This window comes from Myxocyprinus asiaticus, chromosome 25, assembly GCF_019703515.2.
Source record: "Myxocyprinus asiaticus isolate MX2 ecotype Aquarium Trade chromosome 25, UBuf_Myxa_2, whole genome shotgun sequence".
NCBI classification, from domain to species: Eukaryota; Metazoa; Chordata; class Actinopteri; order Cypriniformes; family Catostomidae; genus Myxocyprinus; species Myxocyprinus asiaticus.
This window is the reverse complement of record NC_059368.1, coordinates 41,548,018-41,569,303: the sequence shown is the minus strand read 5'-3', so window position 1 is coordinate 41,569,303 and position 21,286 is coordinate 41,548,018. Positions and strand designations below refer to the sequence as shown.

The 21,286-nt window shown below is 41.1% G+C and overlaps 1 protein-coding gene across 2 annotated transcripts in view; it reads right to left on the bottom strand.

Moving 5' to 3' along the window:
* cebpz (CCAAT enhancer binding protein zeta) overlaps positions 1-21,286 on the bottom strand; it is a 139,116-nt gene that overhangs the window by 104,882 nt on the left and 12,948 nt on the right. For both annotated transcript variants that reach the window (XM_051654696.1, XM_051654695.1), the window contains exon 2: positions 1,497-2,995. In XM_051654696.1, coding sequence (XP_051510656.1) covers positions 1,497-2,995 — 1,499 coding nt within the window. The remainder of the gene's footprint in view (positions 1-1,496; positions 2,996-21,286) is intronic.

Here is a 21,286-nt window from a genome sequence, read left to right as displayed (position 1 = left end):
AAGCAGAAAAAAAAATGACCCAAGTTGTCCTCGCAAGAGATCACTTTATAAACACTTCAAAGAAGATCATAATAGGCACACAGATTAATGTGGAGCGGTTGCTGCATCAGGTGCGTTGAAAGAGTGATTGTGCCGTTTGATGCATATATATATATATATATATAGCAATATCCAATTACATCGGCCACCCCCGGGCTGAGGGATCAGTGAATATTCTTGCTTTAGTGATTTTGCATTGAAAATTACATTTATTTAAAAAATGAAAAACTTACAAATATATTTCTAAATTCAAATTACACTCCAAACAAAACGAGAAAGCAATTAATGAAGTGATAAAAAAAATAATATATATATATAAGTAACCACCTTTCCATTTACCGTCAGGCAAGTATCCATCTAAACATGCAGGCGGAAAATTACTTAAACAAATGAAGACAAAAACAACTATAAATGTACAAACAAAAATTATGATGATAATAATCACTGAAATATAAATCATGGTTTGAGGTGAACATGTTTTTGTATTATTTTATGTTTTAATCACAGATGTGTAGGCTGCAGAGTTGGTCACAATGAACTGCTCTGTGAAAATAAAGCGAACTGAACTAAAAGCACCTCCTAAACTGAGATGTCTGAGGTAATTTGCAGCACTCACAGATGATACTGTTCTAGCAAAAAAAAAAAAAAAATTCAGAAGACAGAAACAAAGAAAGAGTGAGAACCTTTTACATGCTTGTGTTCCACGAGACTGCACGACTCCGTACAAACAGCATGTCATATATACGCATAGATGGCTTTTCTGTCATCTGTTCTTAATAAAATAATAAAATGCGTTTCTTCAAGCACGTGTCTGTGTCTCTATGGGCAAATCATTTGTAATATTAATTTGATAATAATAATAGCCTAATAATAATTTAATACATTAATGGGACAATGAGCCAAATATCAGCTTGACCTAGTCTAAGTCATCAGCTCTTGGCGATCACTCTGACCATCGTCGATCCCAGAGATCATCGTCTGTCGGCACAACCCTAATGTGCATTTCTCTCTATAAATGAACAAAATGTTCAGACAATCTCCTTGCTGGTTTTTCCTACACATTCAGAATCATTACCGCTTTTGCCGGTGTCGCTGCGGCTCGCTTCCTGCATGAGCTTGTAAAATTTATATTTCAAAGGCCCATTATAACAGTTTAGTATTTCTCTGTAATGTAGAACAGTGTTAACAATGTTACTTATAACATTCTTTCCCAGCCCTGGGACTCAAACATGTATATTTAAATAATTAATATCATAAATGTGCGACAACTAGTCGACTAATAGCTTAAACTTAAGACTACTAGTCGACTAAGAAAATCTTTGGTTGGGGGCAGCCCTACATGCCAACGAGTAAAAGCTATAGTAATAGTGATGCCTGACTTAGCAGTACCAAGTACCATTAGTAATTCCATCATTCTGAAGACAGGCTAAGTTCCTACTAGTGTTTATTGTGTTTACCTGTAGAGCGCTACATAGTAGCGATCTGAGACGGTCTGCTGGGAGTCCATGACCTGAAAGAGCAGCATAAGTGCTTGGACAGCTGTGTTGAATTTGACAACGTGCACTACTTTAAACAGCATGTCCTGTTGCTCGTTCACTTTATCATCTCCGATCTTAGCATACGGATATGCTCTGTTTACTCCCGTTAACAGAGCGCTAAGCATTTTAGACTCCACATCCTTCTTCTTAATACAAGCATGAAACAACGTGAAGTAGATGGTGATGAGCTTGGCGGCAAGATCTGCTTCGTCATGACTCAGAATCACTTGGTTTAGGAAACATATGGCATAGTACTGCGCCTTGGTGTTGATGTTGGACCTGAAAATGAGGCGTTCCACCTCGCAGCACACCACCACCTTCATGTTGGGATGTTTGTGAAGAATGGTCTCCAGCAGGTACGACGCTTTGGAGGCAATTTTGTACTCTGGATCCCCCAATTTATTGACAATCTGTATCAAAAGCGCCTTCTCTTGCTCCGGTCGGTTGCATAGCAACTCGTAAGTGGTGGCTAGTGCTCGCATTTTGGTGGCTTGGACTGTATCGTGGGCGAGTTTGTCCAGGGCGACCACAAACTCTGCTATGTGGAGCTTCAGCTTGTGCTCAAAATACCAGAGGATGAGTCTGCGGTCCCGTGCATCCCTGTTGCCACTAGCTCGTTCCTCCAGCTGCACAAAAGGATGTTGGGAGAAGGTCCGAAGCTTGCGATGTTGTGGAAGCAGATCAGACAGCAGCAGATCCTTGAGGGTGTCCAAAGCCATGAGACCCTGTCTGCGACTGCCTCTTTTTGTCACCAAGGATATAAGGTTTTCGACATGTTCCAGAGCATGAATCGGAGCATCCTGAATTAGCACAGTCATCGCTGCCATCCTGTCGGACACAGTTCCAGTGGACACGACACTCTTCATCCAAGTGGAGTTTGCCCCTTTCTTGAAGTTCTTCTTGCTTTTGTAGAGGGCTGTTTCAGCTTCATACAGCTGCTGAGCCAAAGTGTTGTACTGAGACACCAGCGACTCGTCCTGAGCTTCGGACGTGCTCTCTGAAGTGTACTCTATATCAAACCACTTCCCCCCTGGTTTGATGAGTAAAGTTTGCCGTGGATGAAACTCAAACAGGTTAGTGGGATTTTGCTTTGCCTTCTTTTTAGTGGCATGGCCTAGGCCTGCAGATTGGTTAGAAGTTTTGACCTTTTTTGACTTCTTAGCAGCAGGTTTCACATCAGATTCCTCTTTCATTTTGGAGGGTTTTGCCTTCTTTACCTCTTTTTTGGCAGGCTCTGAAGATGTTTCACCCTGCCCGTTCTCATCTTGAATGATCTGTTGTTCTGCATAAGCTCGGATGCCGAGTTTTGTGATGAAATCTTTGAGTTCTCCCTCCTCCAGATCATCAATTGCGCTCTTCTTTCCACCATTGATGAGATCGCTGGAGTCATCGATGCCTGCCAGCATGACATAATCTGCCTTTGACAACACAACAAGAAGATTCATCAGACAAACCAATAAAATAAAAAAAGAGAAAAAAAGTTGAAGTTTTCCCCAAACAAACAAGTTACATGGCATCCTTAAACTTCAATATATTTGCTAAGAGTTACAGGGTTCCAAACTGCGACTAAATGGTCAAATTTTGCAAATATTTGTCATGCTGGTGTGCCTAATTTTAATGGGAGGTTGCACTGGTGCGACTACAAATTTGGCCAACACTCTTAATTATGCGCTGCAGTTTTCTGTTGCATATGAGAAAAACAGGAGAAAACACTGTACCATACACAGGTATACTGCAGCTACATTAGTGGGTTTATTAATCCACACATCACCACCCTTATATTAAATTACAGTTGATTTACTATAGTAACACTAACTGTATTGTGCTATGTTAGTTTGGTAAAAATATGGTAAATTCACACTAAATATTATGACATATTGTTCTATTAAATATAAAAATTAGCGGAGTGATGGAATATAATTAGTTTGTGTTACAACTATGGCAGTTTTAAAAAAATTATATTTTGTATTTATAGTTTCTAAATGTATTTATTTTCATAACAAAAACGCCATAGATTGTTTTCTAAGAGTAACCAGGGTTGTTAGGAGCATGCACATGTTTTAACCTTTTTACCATGCCCTTATTGCAAATACAACGGTTAAATACCACTGTTAAACCTATGGACACTTTGGATGAACTAGGGTAAATTATCATAATTATTAGAGGTCAAGCTATCAGTTATGCTTTCTAAAATCTAATGCTCTTTGAGAGTAGTAAAAAGTAACTGGCTTTGTTTGCCTTCAGAAATTCCAAGAGATAACTGTACTTAATCAATTGAAGTCCCAACTAAGTCACAAAGAATATTTCAATTTACCACTACAAAATGATAAGGGTGTAACGGATCTCTGTTTAAAAAAAAAAAAAAAACTGTATAACTTGCCACACACGGTTCTCTTAGCATTTGCACCGTGGCCAAACCTCTACGGACACGCTGGAGAAAGAATTGCCATTGGCTAGTAAAACTTTGCTTTTACTCACCAGACTTTTGTTGAAATGTAAACCAGTGGCGATTGCTTTAAAGGAATAGTTCACCCAAAAATTAAAATTGTGTTAACTCACACTCACGCATCTGGGATGTCATGACTTTCTTTCATCTGCAGAACACAAGTGAAGATTTTTTAGAAGAATTTCCCAGCTCTGAAGGTCCATACAATAAAAGTGAATGTTTGCCAAAATGTTGAAGCTCCAAAATGATAGGTGTGGGTAAGAAACAGGTCAATATTTAAGTCATTTTTAACTATAAACTCTCTGCCCTGCTCAGTCAATGCCCACTTTCACTTTTTACATTCTCCTCCTGTTTTTGGTGATTTGCAGTCTTCATGCATATCGCCCCCTACTGGGCAGGGAGGAGAATTTATGATTTTGGTTGAACTACCCCTTCAAGACTACACGGGAAGCACGGCTTCCCTTAAAATCTCATTAAAATTGCACAATGACATGTTTATCAAATTGCATATAACCTCTCAATAATTCAGATAATTATTGTCCCAGTTCAATATTTAAGGTTATAAAAGTGTGCAACAGCATACAACACTTTCGCGATGTTCGTTCCGTTCAATGGAGTCTTTTCGTTCCATTTATGTTATCTGCACGATTATGTCCGTCAGAGTTCGCGGACGCACAGCCCATTGAGTCCCACTGAAGCAGTGCTTCAACGGGAGTCTAAGGCAGGAGGCAGGAGCAATAGATCCATTTTCATTGGACAAGAGGCTCCAAACGTGTAATTCTGGGTCCCGCCCGGACGTTGTGCATCTCTGTGGGTCTATGGGAGCTCCATGAGCCCTATTTGCATGAGGGAAATTATCTGATTGTTGATTGGACAGTGGGCTTTCAATTAATGTATTTTTTTTTTTTTTCCACCTGGAAGCCCGGTTTCTCTATGTGATGATTGGTCGAGCTCTCAAACAGTCTGGTTCAGTCTCTTTCTTATAGGGGAGCCTACAAGCTTAGCCTAAAATAGCATAATGCGGCACTCCCACAGACATTCTATGGAGGTACACTGGCGAGGAGACAAGAGGCCGTTCTTTTTGAATGGATGTCTATGGAAGAGATGCTTCAGTATGTTGAATAAACTGCTTTTGTGATGAAACAGCTCATCACTTAATGAACTGACCACCTTTCTGCTAATCTTCAACATGTTTTACACTAAACAATCCTTCTGGAATTAACTATATGGAGAGTTGACTACGATAAATTGATGTTTTATAAGAGAAGTCACAGACAATTTTGCCCATTCATTTGTATGTTATCCCCAAACGTTGACTCACTGTCGTAACACTAGTTGACCATTACTAGCCGTTACACTCTCTCTTATGATAGAACCACGGAGGTTGTTATCACCATATATAAAACAATTTCTGGCTGAACCATGTAACAAACGCCCAATCATAGAAACAATGATGTACGCGATTGACAGCATTCAAGTCCGGGCTCTGGCTGGGCCACTTAATGACATTCACAGATTGTCCCTAAGCCAATCTTGCATCGTCTTGGCTGTGTACTTAGGGTTATTGTCCTGTTGGAAGGTGAACCTTTGGCCCAGTCTAAGGTCCTGAGAGCTCTGGACCAGATTTTCATTAAGGATATCTCTGTATTTTGCTGTGTTCATCTTTCCTTCAATTCTGACCAGTCCCCACCACTGAAAAACACCCCCACAGCATAATGCTACCACCACGCTTCACCGTTGGGTTGGTATTGCACAGGTGATGAGCACTGCCTGGTTTTCTCCAGACATGACGCTTGGAATTGAGGCCAAACAGTTCACTCTTTGTTTCATCAGACCAGAGAATCTTGTTTCTCACAGTCTGAGAGTCCTTTAGTGCAAGACACAAAAAAGTACCTAAGGAGAGGCTTCCATCTGGCCACTTCTCCCATCTCCACACAAGTTCTCTGGAGCTCAACCAGAGTGACCATTGGGTTCTTGGTCACCTCTCTTACCAAGGCCCTTCTCCCCCGATTGCTAAGTTTGGCAGGCAGCCAGTTCTAGGAAATCCTGGTTGTTCCAAACTTCTTCCATTTAAGAATTATGGAGGTCACTGTGCTCTTGGGAACATTCAATGCAGCTGATATTTTTTTTGTAGCCTTCCCCAGATCATGAGCTTTAAATAAATGTGTGAAGCAGATCGCTCAAACACTGGAAACTCCACAGACTATGAGAATCATCCACTTTGAATGAGAGATGACAGAGCAGAGCACTAATCCACTCTGAAGCATTATTTTTTATATAATTTATATAATTAAATCACAGCATTTGCGCTTTAACGATCACACTGAGCCATGTAGCAAACTGTTTATCCGGAGAGATTAATTTTACATCAAAAATACATGTCAAAATTAAAGCACGATTCATAATAAAAAGCTAAATGCCTGAAATTGAAGAAATGGCAAAATAAATATATTATAACTGTATATTAAAATGTAATCACTGTAGAAATTACAATAACCAGCCCATCTGGCACCAACAACCATCTATGTGATTATCTTTTCAGCCAATCCTGTGGCAGCAGTGCAGTGCATAAAATCATTCAGTTAATGTTCACATCAACCATCAGAATGGGAAAAAGATTTGATCAGTGATTTGGACCGTGGCATGATTGCTGGTGCCAGATGGGCTGGTTTGAGTATTTCTGTAACTGCAGATCTCCTGGGATTTTCACAACAACAGTCTCTAAAATTTACTCAGAATGGTGCCAAAAAAAACAAAACAAAAAAAGGCTACGGTTACACAGATAACCCCTCTGTGCAATTGTAGTGAGCAGAATAGCATCTCAGAAAGCACAACATGTAAAACCTTGAGGCAAATGGGCTACAACAGTAAAAGACCATGTTGGGTTCTACTTCTGTCAGCCAAGAACAGAAAGCGGAGGCTGCAGTGGACACAGGCTCACCAAAAGTGGACAGTTAAAGACTGGAAAAACACAGCCTGGTCTGATCAATCTCAATTTCTGCTGAGGTACACAGATGTTAGGCCCACTGCAGTCTCAGCTTTCTGTTCTTGGCTGACAGAAGTCATCGAACTCGACGTGGTCTTCTGCTGTTGTAACCCATTCTCAAGCACCAGCACCAAAAATCATGCCATGGTCTAATTAAGCTTCAGTGCTGCCACACAAATGGCTGATTAGATAGTCGCATTAATAAGTAGGTGTACAGGTGTACCTAATAGAGTGGTCGGTGAGTGTACAGATTTAACCAGTGGAGTCTTATAGATTACTTTTATTCTGAATTGATGTGCTTTTTGAAGCTTCAAAATTGTGGTACCCATTCACTCTAATCAGGACCTAGAACTGATGAGATATTCTTCTAAAAATCTTCATTTGTGTTCAGCAGAATAAAGAAAGTCATATGGATGAACTATACCTTTAACATTCTTGTCTTATGATAAAAACGCAAATATAAAAAAAAAAAAACTATCATATACAGTCTGTAAATATACAGATATCTAGTTTAAACAGATGTCTTTCACGAACCTCAAGAAAATCCAGCATTTTCTTTGAGCGCTAATATAATATCTTCCTCTGAAGCATGTATTCTATCAGCCAGGATCAAAACTCAGTTCCTCTGATTTACGAATGTTGCTTGACAGAGTGCGTGAAAGCAACTTCAACTTCGCTTCACGTGCGCTATGGAGTAAATGTCATATTCACTATGCACTGCATGTACAATTGGTTTGATTCAGTCTTTTGTGAGAAAATGCAATTGCAAATGCACACATGAAATCCACGGTTGCTAGACAGCTGTGTGCACTGCTATTTCTTCTTCCTAATATATTAACAATTTAAGGGGGTGTCACATGACGATATGCGAGTGGAAGCAGCCAAGTGGCGAGCTCCGCTACACTTTGCTACAATTATCCTTTCAATTAATATTACTCTGAGAACTGATTTAGTTTTGATTGTTAAACTGCGCTGGGGGTGTTGGATGACAAAGAATTTGAAATTGTCAGCCTGTGGGGGCACGTCTGACGCCTCGAGAGCAAGATGGCGGGGGTCCGGTTGGGAATGACAGCATGCTTCATGATGTAGCTCAAGATATTACAAACATTTATGCAGCGCTAACGAAAATCTCAACCGACATGGAGGGCCTCGCCGAAATACATCAAACGACCACATCTGTGGAGACAAAACTTTCCACCTTGATCACAAGAACAGACGAGGTTGAGAAGCGAATCAAGTTTCTGGAAGCGGCCAAGAAAAAGCTGTAGAATAATCTGCCGGCCACCAAAACTGATATGGATCAAGTGTGGAAAAAATTAGAGGATATGGAAAATCGAAGCAGACGTAATCATGTTAATTTCGTTGGAATCTCTGAGGGAAAGGAAGGTCAAGATATGGTCAAGTTTCTGGACGGGTTCATTCCAAATTTGTTCAACACAGCGGGCCATCATCTTGAAACAGAGTGCATGCACAGAGGTCTCGGTCAGCTTCCCAAAGCAGATGACAGGCCCCGATCCATTATGCCTAGATTCTTGTGGTCGGCAGACAGAGACATTGTTTTACGTGTAGCGAGTAATAAAGGCAAGTTGTGCTGGGTTACAACATTATGGTTTTTCCGGACTTTGCCAGTGCTACACAAGCGAAACGGGAGAGATTCAAAGAGTGCAAGTAGTTTGTTCATGCACAGGATGTGAGATTTGCTTTGCAAAACCTGGCTAAACTGGGAATTGATGCCATGGAAGGACTTAAGACTTTCACATGCCCATGACAAGCTATGGCCTTCATTAAATCAATGGAGTGAGTGGGTAACTCTGCCCACATTGAATCAACAATACAGACTACACATGTACATTTGCTGTTGCAGTCTGAAAGGGTTTGTTATTCTGTTGGTTGCCCACTGTGTCTCTCTCTCTCACTTTTTTTTTCTCTCCGTCTCTTTATTGACTTGAGTTTTTTTTTTTTTCATTTTGGGGGTTCGATGTTGTTGTTTACTGGTAATTTCATTACAGTTTATGTATATATAAAAAACAAAAAACAAACACTTTTGTAGCAGATTGAAGTAATTTTGTAGCAGTATTGTTGTTGTGGAAAATCTTGTGAGCATGCATGGACCGTCGATTTCCGGGGGATGAACACCAGTTGAGACTGTTATGCACAAGGTTGAAGCGCATCTATTTTCTGGTTACATCAATTTAGGATAGTGGTCTAAATACGCATGTCATTATGTCACTTTAATATAGGTAAAATGTTTCTCTCCACATGGAATGTTAATGGGCTGAAGCACCCTATGAAAAGGACAGTTGTATCTTTCCTTAAGCGTAAACATTTTTATATAGTGTTCCTTCAAGAAACACACCTTTCTTCACAGGAAGCTGAAAAACTTGGTAGGGCATGGGAGTCATAACATTGATAAGTATTTACAATTTAAATATCTCAAACAGATTAAAGAATTTTTTTCATTGTTTCGGCTGAAATACAGGGGTAAAATCTTATTTTGGCTAATATTTATGCAACCAACGCTAACGATAAGAACTTTTTTATAGATCTTGAGGGAAAGTTACAAGCAGCTGGGATCCTCTATGATATGGTTTTGGATGGAGACTTCAATCTGTTAATGGATCCAGTCATAGTGATACAAAAGTGTGTAGACCATTTAGAGCCAAGTTGACACTTCAGAGGATGTGTAAAAATCTTGGCCTTACAGACATTGAGACTTCTGAATCCATCTGGGTGGGATTATACCTTCTTTTCATCAGTTCACATGATTTACTCTAGACCAGATTTGTTTTGTTATATATCCATGTCACTTTTTCCATTTACCACTGATTGCTCAATTGGGAAAATTTTAGTTTCAGATCATGCTTTGGTGTGTTTAGAGATGTTGCCAAATATAGAGAAGTCATATAGATGGTGCTTAATGCATCCCTCCTACAAGATCCAGCATTTCAACAAATGTTAAAGACAGAAGTTAATGTTTATGTAGAAACCAATTGGTCCTCAGTGTCCTCTGTGTGCGTGGCATGAGAGGCACTTAATACAGATCTTATGGAGCAGATCATACAATATGCCTCACTCATTAAAAAGATCAAAGCACAGGAATTAATGGAATTGGTAAAGAGTATTAAAACACCTGAAACAGAGCTGAAGCACCAAATGTCATCCAAGGGTTCTAGAGAGTTGACTTATGAGCTAAAATATAGGTATAATACTATTTTGTCACAGAAGGTAGTGTTTTGGTTATTCAGGGCAAGACAGACATACTTTGAGTCGGGGAACAAAGCAGGAAAACCTCTTACCAGATCAAAAAAACAGAGAGAGATTTTTCCACCATTCCTTCAGTGAAGTCTTCTGGAGGCAATATATTTACTTCTGCAACAGATATAAGGTTTTCAAAGAGTTCTATTTTGATCTTTATAGTTCCACATCTTCGTCTACTGATAAGAATATTAGCAGCTTCGTAGAGCCATTAGAACTTCCTAAGTTGACAAATGATCAAAAAGACTTTCTTGACTTAGATATTACTTTGGAGGCGCTTTTAAAGGTAAACAACAGGTAAGGCACTGGGGCCAGATTGTTTTGCCACAGAATTTTTTAGATCTTATGGCACAGACCTGGCTCCAGTTATGTTAGAAGTTTACACCGAGTGATTAAAAAAAGGTGAACTGGGGCCTAGGTAGCTCAGCGAGTAAAGACGCTGACTACCACCCCTGGAGTCACAAGTTCGAATCCAGGGCATGCTGAGTGACTCCAGCCAGGTCTCCCAAGCAACCAAATTGGCCCGGTTGCTAGGGAGGGTAGAGTCACATGGGGTAACCTCCTCGTTGTCGCTATAATGTGGTTCGCTCTCGGTGGGGCACATGGCGAGTTGTGCGTAGATGCTGCAGAGAATAGCGTGAAGCCTCCACACGCGCTATGTCTCCGCAGTAACACGCTCAACAAGCCACGTGACGAGATGCGTGGGTTGACGTTCTCAGATGCGGAGGCAACTGAAATTCATCCTTCGCCAACCAGATTGAGGAGAGTCACTACGCCACCACGAGGACTTAGAGTGCATTGGGAACTGGGCATTCCAAATTGGGGAGGAAAAAAAAGGCGAACTACCACCAACCATGACGCAAGCCCTGATCAGTCTCACTCTTAAAAAAAGAGAAAGACCCAAACGAAAAGTAAAAATATTGTCTAAAATTCTGGCTAATCGATTAAACAGAGCAATTACATCTATTATACATCAAGATCAAGTGGGTTTATTTGTGGTCGTAGTTCTTCTGATCATATTAGATGTTTTATAAATATCATGTGGACATTACAGATTGCTATCCCAAATTGCTGCCATCTCACTTGATGCTGAGAAGGTGTTTTATATGGTGAAATGGGACTTCTTTTTAAGATTTTGGAAATGTACAGGTTTGGGAACACTTTTATTGGGTGGATAAAGTTACTCTATAAACAACCATCAGGAGGCAGTGCAAACTAATGGATTAATTTTAGATTATTTTTGTCTTAGTAGGGTAACCCGGCAAGGCTGTCCTCTCTCCCCTTTGCTGGGAGACGCAAGCCCTTGAAGTTCCTTATTGCCCTGGAACAGCCACAATAAGAGGATGATTTTCAGGGTATTGTAGCAGGAGGTGTGGTGCATAAACTTTCTCTATACAGATGACATATTATTTGTCTCCGACCCTAGAAGATCTATACCTAGCCTCAATAGAATCATTAATTCTTTCTCCAAATTTTCAGGATACAGGGTTAATTGGCCTAAACCAGAAGCTCTTGTTCTGATAGCATATTGCCGAACCACAGCTTTCCAACCTGGCATCTTTCTGTGGCCCAAGCAAGGCATTAGGTATTTAGGCATTTTATTTCCAGCAAATTTTAGAGATTTAGTTAGGAGTTCATTTTGACCAGTCGTGTGGCGCCATGCGAGGTTCGGACGTGTGAATGGCAAGCTCTGCGCACTTTGCTAGTTTTAATACTTTGTGTCATAAACCGGTGTATGATTCGATACACCTGGATTCTTACCTGTTCTAGGAAGACAATGTTAAAGAATTCAAAATCCTTGGGCTCTGGAGACATTAAAAGACACTTACCTGCTCAAGCTGAAGACCCTGAGCAGCAGGCCGAAAGACCGGGAGTCAATTTCGATGGTGAAGTGCGGGAAATTCGGCGTGAATTGACGAACGTCTCGGCAATGCTGACGAAGGTCGTTGCTGACTTGGAGGATCTTTCTATAATACATCGATCGATCACTGCCATGGAGACGAAATTCACTGAGTTGGTTACAAGAGTGGCGTATGTTGAGAAACAGATCGATTATCTGGAGTCATCGGAGAGGGAATTAGCTGCTAACCTGCTAGCGACCAAGGCGGACTTGGCGCGCGTTTGGGAAAAGTTGGAAGACTTGGAGAATCGTAACCGGTGAAACAACGTCCAAATTGTTGGAATTCCCGAGGACGAAGAAGGCCGAGATATGGTGAATTCCTAGACAGGCTCTTCCCAAGTCTGCTCGACATACCAGGCCATAAGCTGGAAATCAAGTGAGCTCACAGGGTCCCGGCCTGGACAGGGCCTGATCAATTCTGGCCAAATCGGAGATCATCCGATAAAGATCTCGTGTTATGTGAGGCGAGGAGTAAAGGAAGGCTTTCTTGGAAGAACCACAGCATTTTCTTGTTCCCAGACTTTGAGAATTCGACAAGAGAGAAACATGATCGATTCAAGGAATGCAAGAAACTCTTACATCAATGGAAGGTCCCTTTTGCACTGATGTTCCCGGACAAATTGAGAACAGATACTAAGGATGGCCGCAAAATATCTACATGACTAAGTTATTTGTGGTTCTCATGTTGCAGCCGAGTGGGCCTGACTCACTGAATATTCACTTGACTGTCCGAGGAAGCTGAGCACCTTTTTTGTTTCTTTTTGTGCTGGTTCCACCTAGGGGCTGGAGTTTGTTTTGTGGAATAACACTCCGTCTCAAACAGATTAAAGATAAATTAGGAAGAGTCATTATTGTTTTAGCAGAAATTCAGGGGCAAAGATTGATTTTGGCTAATATTTATGCACCTAACGCTGATGATCAGGGCTATTTTATAGATCTTGAAGGCAAGTTGCAAGCCGCTGGCACCCCTCATGATATAATATTGGGAGGAGACTTTAATCTTTTGATGGACTCAGTCCTTTGGCAGTCCAAAATGAATTGTATTCCAAAATTTAACTACCTGTTACTATATCTCCCTGTAGATGTCCCCCCTCTCTTATTTCAAGCAATTTGATAGCATAGCAAAGTCCTACATTTGGAATGGTAAGCATCTTAGATTACATTTTAATAAGTTACATAGGACTACCCAAGATTTTGTTTTATTATTATGCATTCGGCTCATTGGTCGCTTCCACCTGAGAGAACCCCTCCCTGGTTTTGTATTGAACAGGAAGTTCTTGCTCCTATTTTGCCATTGCAAAGCCTATCAAACTAATCATAGACGTTACACCCCGTTATCTCACACTTGGTATGGACAAAAGTGTCCAGAGAGTTTAATTTGGACATTTATTTAAATGTTGCCTCAAGCATATGGCTGAACCCTAAATTATGTATTAATAAGTCCCCTTTTTGCTGGTCAGAGTGGATTGTGAGGGGGGTTACTACACTTGGTGACCTATATGAGAGCAGAGTTTTGACATCTTTTGAAAATTTGGTTCAACATTTTGGGATTCCCAGATCTCAGTTCTATAGGTATTTACAGCTGCGTCACCTGCTCTGTATTGTTTTTGGGAGTAGCACACACACCCCTAAAGCGGCAGATACTCTGGGAGAGGTGATTACTGCTTTTGGAAAAGGTCATGAGGCATCAGTATCTGTATTACTCCCTGCCAATTCAGAGTCTGGGGGACAGAACTTTAAATTCTATCAAGAGATTATGGGAGAAAGATTTAAACTTGGTATTAGAGGAGGGAGTGTGGGCTAGGATTCTAAAAAACATCAAGTCTGCAAGGGTGTGCCTTATGCAATTCAAGATTTTACATAGATTCTATTGGACCCCCTCTAGACTGTATAGGCTTGGTCTTAAAAGACACACCCACCTGCTGGCGATGCCCATCAGAAGATGGAGACACAACCCATGTTTTTTGGGGGTGTGTTAAGATCCAAGAATTTTGGTTGAAGGTTCAGAGTTGTATGTGTGATGTTTTGGGCAGTCAAATTTTACTTTGCCCCAGACTCTGTATTTTGCGTGATGGAGCGGTCATAACTTTGTGGGATAAACACATAAAAAATTGGGTTCTGACCAGCACCATGATTGCCAGGCAAATTATTTTAAGGGGATGGAAGTCGGATGGATCACCCTCATTTCCGGAGTGGTGTGCAGAGATGGGGAGGGTGGCAGCTTTGCAGCAGGTGGCAAGTAGAAGGCTGGGGTTTTGGGACTTGTTTGATAGGAAATGGGGTAATTATTTAATGTTTTTGGGGAACTCTTGGAGAGGGGCTTGTGGAGAGAGAAGTTTAGTTTAATTATGTGTGTTTATAATATTTTCTTTTTTTGTTTTATTTTTTTAATCCCCTTTTCTCCCAATTTGGAATGCCCAATTCCCACTACTTAGTAGGTCCTCGTGGTGGTGCGGTTACCTCAATCCGGGTGGTGGAGGACAAGTCTCAGCTGCCTCCGCTTCTGAAGACAGTCAATCCGCGCATCTTATCAAGTGGATCGTTGTGCATGACACTGCGGAGACTCCGCATGTGGAGGCTCATGCTACTCACTGCGATCTAATGAACCACTAATCGCGACCACGAGGTTACCCCATGTGACTCTACCCTCCCTAACAACCGGCCTATTTGGTTGCTTAGGAGACCTGGCTGGAGTCACTCAGCACACCCTGGATTCGAACTCGTGACTCCAGGAGTGGTAGTCAGCGTCAATACTCGCTGAGCTACCCAGGCCCCCGTTTGTTTTTTTGTTTTGTGTGTGTGTGTGTGTGTGTATTATTATATGTGACCACAGGGGTGTTCGTTGGGGGTCAGGGTGGGGTTGGTGATTGGGGAGGGGTATTACTGGGGGTTAAATGTTGATTCGATGTATATGTGTTGTGTATCTATGAATCAATAAAAAATGTTAATTGGAAAGTTAATTTTGACCCATTAATTAAAAGGTTCTCGTGCGATGTTAATGGGGCTTCTCTATATTTGTAGATGGCTGGGAAGGTCAATGTTATAAAAATGAATTGAATCCCCAAATTCAATTATCTACTGCAGTCTCTCCCTCTAGAAGTTCCTCTTTCTTATTTTAAATAATTTGATAGAATATCCAAGTCTTTTATTTGGAATGGTAAATGACCTTGATTACATTTCAGTAAGTTACATAGACCAATTGACAAAGGAAGTTTAGGCCTCCCCCCAAAAAAAATTATTACTATGCTTTTAATCTTAGACACATGGCCCACTGGTTTCTTCCACCAGAGAGAGCCCCTCCCTGCATTGAACAAGCACTCCTTGCCACAATCTCACCACTGCAAAGTCTTTCTATTAAATTGCCTCAAGAAGTAAAAATGCATCCTTTTATTTCACACTTACATTCAGTATGAACAAAGGTTTCCAGTGTTCAATTTGTATACCTCCTCAAGTATATGGCTGAACTCCAAATTATGTATTAATAAGTCCCCCCTTTTGCTGGAAAGAATGGAATGAGAGGGGTGTTGCTACACTTGGTGACATTTATGAAAATGGGGCTTTGAGATCATTTGAAAATATAACAGCAATTTGTGATTTCTAGGTTTCAATTATTCAGGTATTTACAGTTGCACCATTTACTTTGTACAATTTTTGGTGGTAGTACACAGCCCTCTAAAGCTGCAGACACTATTTGTATGGTGCTCACAGCCTTTGGAACAGGCCATGAAGCATCAGTGTATTATTCCTTGTTGCTTCAGTGTTTTTGTGATGGAGCCCTTAAGAGGTTATGGGAAAGAGATATGAACATGGTATTGGAGGATGGGGAGTGGGAAAGAATTTAACATTTTAAAACCATGTCTAGGGATGCAAGGGTATGCCTTATTCAGTTTAAGATTTTGTATCATTTCTACTGGACTCCCTCTAGATTGTTTTGGCTTGGTTTAAAAGACAGCTACTTTCTGGCAATATCAGTTGCAGGATGGAGACATAGCCCATTAGGGTTGTGCCAATAGACGATGGTCAGAGTGATCGCCAATAGCTGATGCCTTTGACGATGTCAAGATGATATTTGGCTCATTTTCCCATTAATGTATTAAATCATTATTATTATTAGGCTACTATATCAAATATTACAAATAATTTGCCCAGTGGCACAGAGACACACGCTTGAAGAAACACACTTTATTATATTATTAAGAACAGATGACAGAAAAGCCGTCTATGCGCACGTATGACACTGTTTGAACGGAGGCGTGCAGTCTCATGGAACACACGCATGTAAAAGGTTCTCACTCTTTCTTTGTTTCTGTCCTCTGAATTTATTTTTTTATTTATTTTTTTGCAAGAACAAAAAAAGTCATTTGCAGCACTCACTTTTTGCAGTGAGTGCTGCAAATGACTTCAGACATCTCAGCTTAGGAGTTGCTTTGAGTTCAGTTCACTTTATTTCCACAGAGCAGTTCATTGTGACCACAACTCTGCAGCCTATAAATCTGTGATTAAAACAATATAATACAAAAACACAATTCACCTCAAACAATGATTTATATTTCATTATAATTATTTTCACATTTATAATTGTTTTTGTCTTCATTTGTGTAAGTAATTTTCCGCCTGCATGTTTAGACGGATACTTGCCTGATGGTAAATGGAAAGGTGGTTTTATATATATATATATATATATATATATTTTTATTTATTTATTTTTTTGATCACTTCGTTATTTTAATTGCTTTTTCATTTCGTTTAGAGTGCAATTTGAGTTTAGAAATGTATTTGATTTAAGTCTTTGATTTTTAAAATTAATTTAATTTTCAATGCAAAATCACTCAAGCAAGAATATTCACTGATCCCTCATCCCGGGGGTTGCCGATGTAATTGGATATTGCAAATACATATATATTATATATATATATATATACATACATATATATATATATATATATATATACATACATATATATAATACATATATATTATATATATATATATATATATATATATACATACATATATATATATATATATATATATATACATACATATATATAATACATATATATTATATATATATATATATATATATATACATACATATATATATATATATATATATGAGGGAACAAAAATTTATTCACACACATCATGTATTTTCCCGGACAACATAATACCCGACTGGTAGAGAATGCACAGATGAAGTAGGTTCCTTGCCAGAGAACTGTTGTAAAGCCATCTTTCAAAAAGTTAAACAACACACATTTTAACTACACTTAATTTTTTTCCAGTTTCATTTGAATTTTGTTAACATAAAAAAAGTTTGAAATCAAGATGTCTTGCTTTATTGTGTAGGCTTAACCCTAGCCCTAACCCTAACCCTGCTTAACGAAAATTACCCCATAGTTCCACCTAGCGTCCAACCAGCGGTAATACTAGTGTTTGTTGGTTTGAACGTGAATAATTAATTACCGCATGGACCAGCCGTGTAAACGATCATGTCTGTCCATTGCTGACTGCGTGACTTTGCCACTTCCTGTGGAGTTTCTTTTTTTTTCTGCGACCAACTGACCAATCAAAACTTGGTCGGCCAAGACTCTTCTCATCAACTAGCATTTGGTCGACTATTGGGGGCAGCCCTATTGCTCTATTAAATTGTGCGATACATCTGCATTATATCGGCCGCCCTGCTCTCTGGATATCAGCATCGGTCATTTAAAAAAAAAAAGAAAGAAACATATTGGTCGACCACTAGTTTTTATGTGAAAAGATGTCGTTTTTCAAATAAAAAAAATCTAATCATTTTGTGTCACAACCATATACAAAAGTGCAACAGTGGGTGAAAGTCTTGGGTGCAGTTCCAAGCAACATAGCACTCATGACAGTGATGAGAAATATACCAATTTACAATAAACAGATTAACACATCACAATTTACATATCTAATACACGTAATTACACACAATATAGAATACACAGCATACAATAAAAATAGTATAAACAAAATATACAGTATGTTGTATTGTGCTGTATTTTTTTTATTTTTTTAAAGGGGATTTTCCCCTTTTTCTCCCAATTTGGAATGCCAAATTCCCAATGCGCTCTAAGTCCTCGTGGTCGCATAGTGATTCGCCTCAGTCCGGGTGGTGGAGGACGAATCCCAGTTGCCTCTGCGTCTGAGACAGTCAACCCGCGCATCTTATCACGTGGCTTGTTGAGCGTGTTGCCACGGAGACATAGCGTGTGTGGAGGCTTCACGCCATCCACCGCGGCAACCACGCTCAATTCACCATGCGCCCCACCGAGAACAAACCACATTATAGCGACCACGAGGAGGTTACCCCATGTGACTCTACCCTCCCTAGCAACCGGGCCAATTTGGTTGCTTAGGAGACCTGGCTGGAGTCACTCAGCACGCCCTGGGATTCGAACTAGCGAACTCCAGGGGTGGTAGCCAGCGTATTTTACCACTGAGCTACCCAGGCCCCCACACGTATTGTGCTGTATTGACATTCAGGCTGTCGGTTGATAGTCAGTTGCCAGTATTGTTAAGAGAGAATATAATTTATGACAGTCCAGTGTAAGATAATAAGATTAATAAAGTGCAGTGCTGATGTATATTGATCGTAAGAGATCAAGAGTTCAAAAGTCTGATTGCTTGGGGATAGAAGCGGTCATGGAGTCGGCTGGTGCGGGTCCTGATGCTGTGATACCGCTTGCCTTATGGTAGCAGGGAAAGCAGCCCATGGCTCAGGTGGCTGGAGTCTCTGATGATCCTCCGAGCTTTTTTTTTTTTCCTTCTCACACACCGCCTGGTATGTGTGTCCTGGAGAGAGGAAAGCTCACCTCCGATGATGTGTCTGGCAGTTCGCACCACCTTTTGCAGGGCTTTGCATTTGAGGGATGTGCTGTTGCCTTACCAGGCAGTGATGCAGCCAGTCTGGATGCTCTTTACAGTGCTGGTGTAGAACTGTGTGAGGATGTGGTGGTTCATTCCAAACTTCCTCAGCCGTCTCAGGAAGAAGAGCCGCTGGTGAGCCTTCTTCACAACGGCCTTAGTGTGGACAGACCATGCAAGTACCTCTGTGATGTGGACACCGAGGAACTTGAAGCTGCTGACTCTGTCCACCGGTGCTCCATTGATGGTGATGGGGCTGTGTTCTCTTTCTTTTCTCCTGAAGTCCACCACAAGCTCCTTGGTCTTAATGATGTTGAGGGAGAGGTTGTGCTCCTGACACCAGCATGTCAGAGTGTGCACCTCCTCTCTGTAGGCTGTTTCATTATTGTCAGTGATCAGACCTACCACCGTCGTATCATCAGCAAACTTAATGATGGCACACAGTCATGTGTGTACAGGGACTACAGGAGTGGGCTGAGAACACAGCTCTGCGGGGCTCCAGTGTTGAGGGTCAGTGATGAGATGTAGCTGCCCATTTTAACCACCTGGCATCTGCTTGACAGGAAGTCCAGTATCCAGCTGCACAGCGAGCTGTTTAAGCCCAGAGCTTCACATCAAGCTTGGAGGGCACTATGGTGTTGAATGCTGAGTTGTATTCTACAAACAGCATTCTCACATGTGTGTTCCTTTTTTCCAGGTGGGAGAGAGCAGTGTGTAGTGTAGATGCATAATCAGTGGAGCAGTTGTTGCTGTATACAAACTGCAGGGAGTCCAGTGAGGCAGGCAGCACAGAGCAGATGTAATCTGATTTGTCTCTCAAAGCATTTGCTGATGATGGGGGTCAGAGCAACAGGACGGCAGTCATTTAAGCAAGTAATTTTGGATTGCTTTGGTACAGGCACAATAGTGGACGTTTTAAAGCATGTGGGGACCACAGACAAAGAGAGGGAAAGGTTGAAAATGTCCGTAAAAACACCAGCCAGTTGGTTCGCGCACGCTCCGATGATGCGACCAGGAATGCCGTCTGGACCCGCGGCTTTACAGATATTCACCCGTCGGAAGGATCGGTTACATCCGCTACAGAGACAGAGAGTGAACTAACCTCTGTAGCTTCGGCCGCGAGAGCTCTCTCCACGAGGGTGGTGTTATTTCCCTCAAAACGAGCATAAAAAGTATTTAGCTCATTCGGGAGAGAGGCAGCGGTGTTCACGGCGGAGTTTTTATTCCCTTTGAAGTCCTTGATGATATTAATGAAGTCCTTGATGACATTAATTCCCTGCCACATGCTTCTAAAGTCGGTGGTGTTGAACTGTCCTTCAATCTTGTCCCTGTACCGGCGTTTGGCTGCTCTGATAGTTTTGCGGAGGGCATAACTGGCTTGTGGAATTAAAAGCAGAGGTCCGCATGAACATCGCTATTAATCCATGGTTTCTGGTTCAGGTAGATCCGTATAGTTTTGGTCGGTACAACATCCTCTATGCACTTACTGATGAAACACGTTACGGAATCAGCATAAACCTCGATGTCAAAGGCGGACCGGAACATCTCCCAGTCCGCGTGATCAAAATAGTCTTATAGCACAGAATCTGATTGGTCCGACCAGCACTGAATCGTTCTGAGGCCGGGTGCTTCCCGTTTCAGTTTCTGCCCGTAAGCGGGCAGAAGCAAAACGGAAGAGTGGTCCAATTTGCCAAATGGTGGGCAAGGGAGGGATTTGTAGCCATCCCAGAAGGGAGAGTAGCAATGGTCCAAAACCCAGTCTCCTCGTGTCGAAACTGATGTGTTGGTAGTATTTCGGTGTGTCTGATTTGAAATTGGCTTTGTTAAAGTCCCCGGTCACAATGAACGTGGCCTCAAGGTGCTCAAGGTCTCATACTCCCATACAGTTCCTTGAGTGCCCGGTCTGTGTCGGCATGTACACAGCTGTGATAATGACTGCTGTGAATTCCCTCGGTAGCCAGAATGGCTGACACAGAAGCATGAGAAATTCCAGATCAGGAGAGCAGAAAGACTCGATAGAATGTACGTTCCTCTGATCACACCAGGATTTGTTGATCATAAAACACCACCACCTCTGCTTTGACCTGAGAGGTCTTTCACTCTGTCCGCTCGGTGCACGGAGAACCCCGTGGGTTTTTATGACATACGTATCTTTTTTATTACGGGAAACGATGTCGTTTTTAAGAAATAATTGAAACAGAAAAAAAAAGTATGTGGCAACATTACCCCAG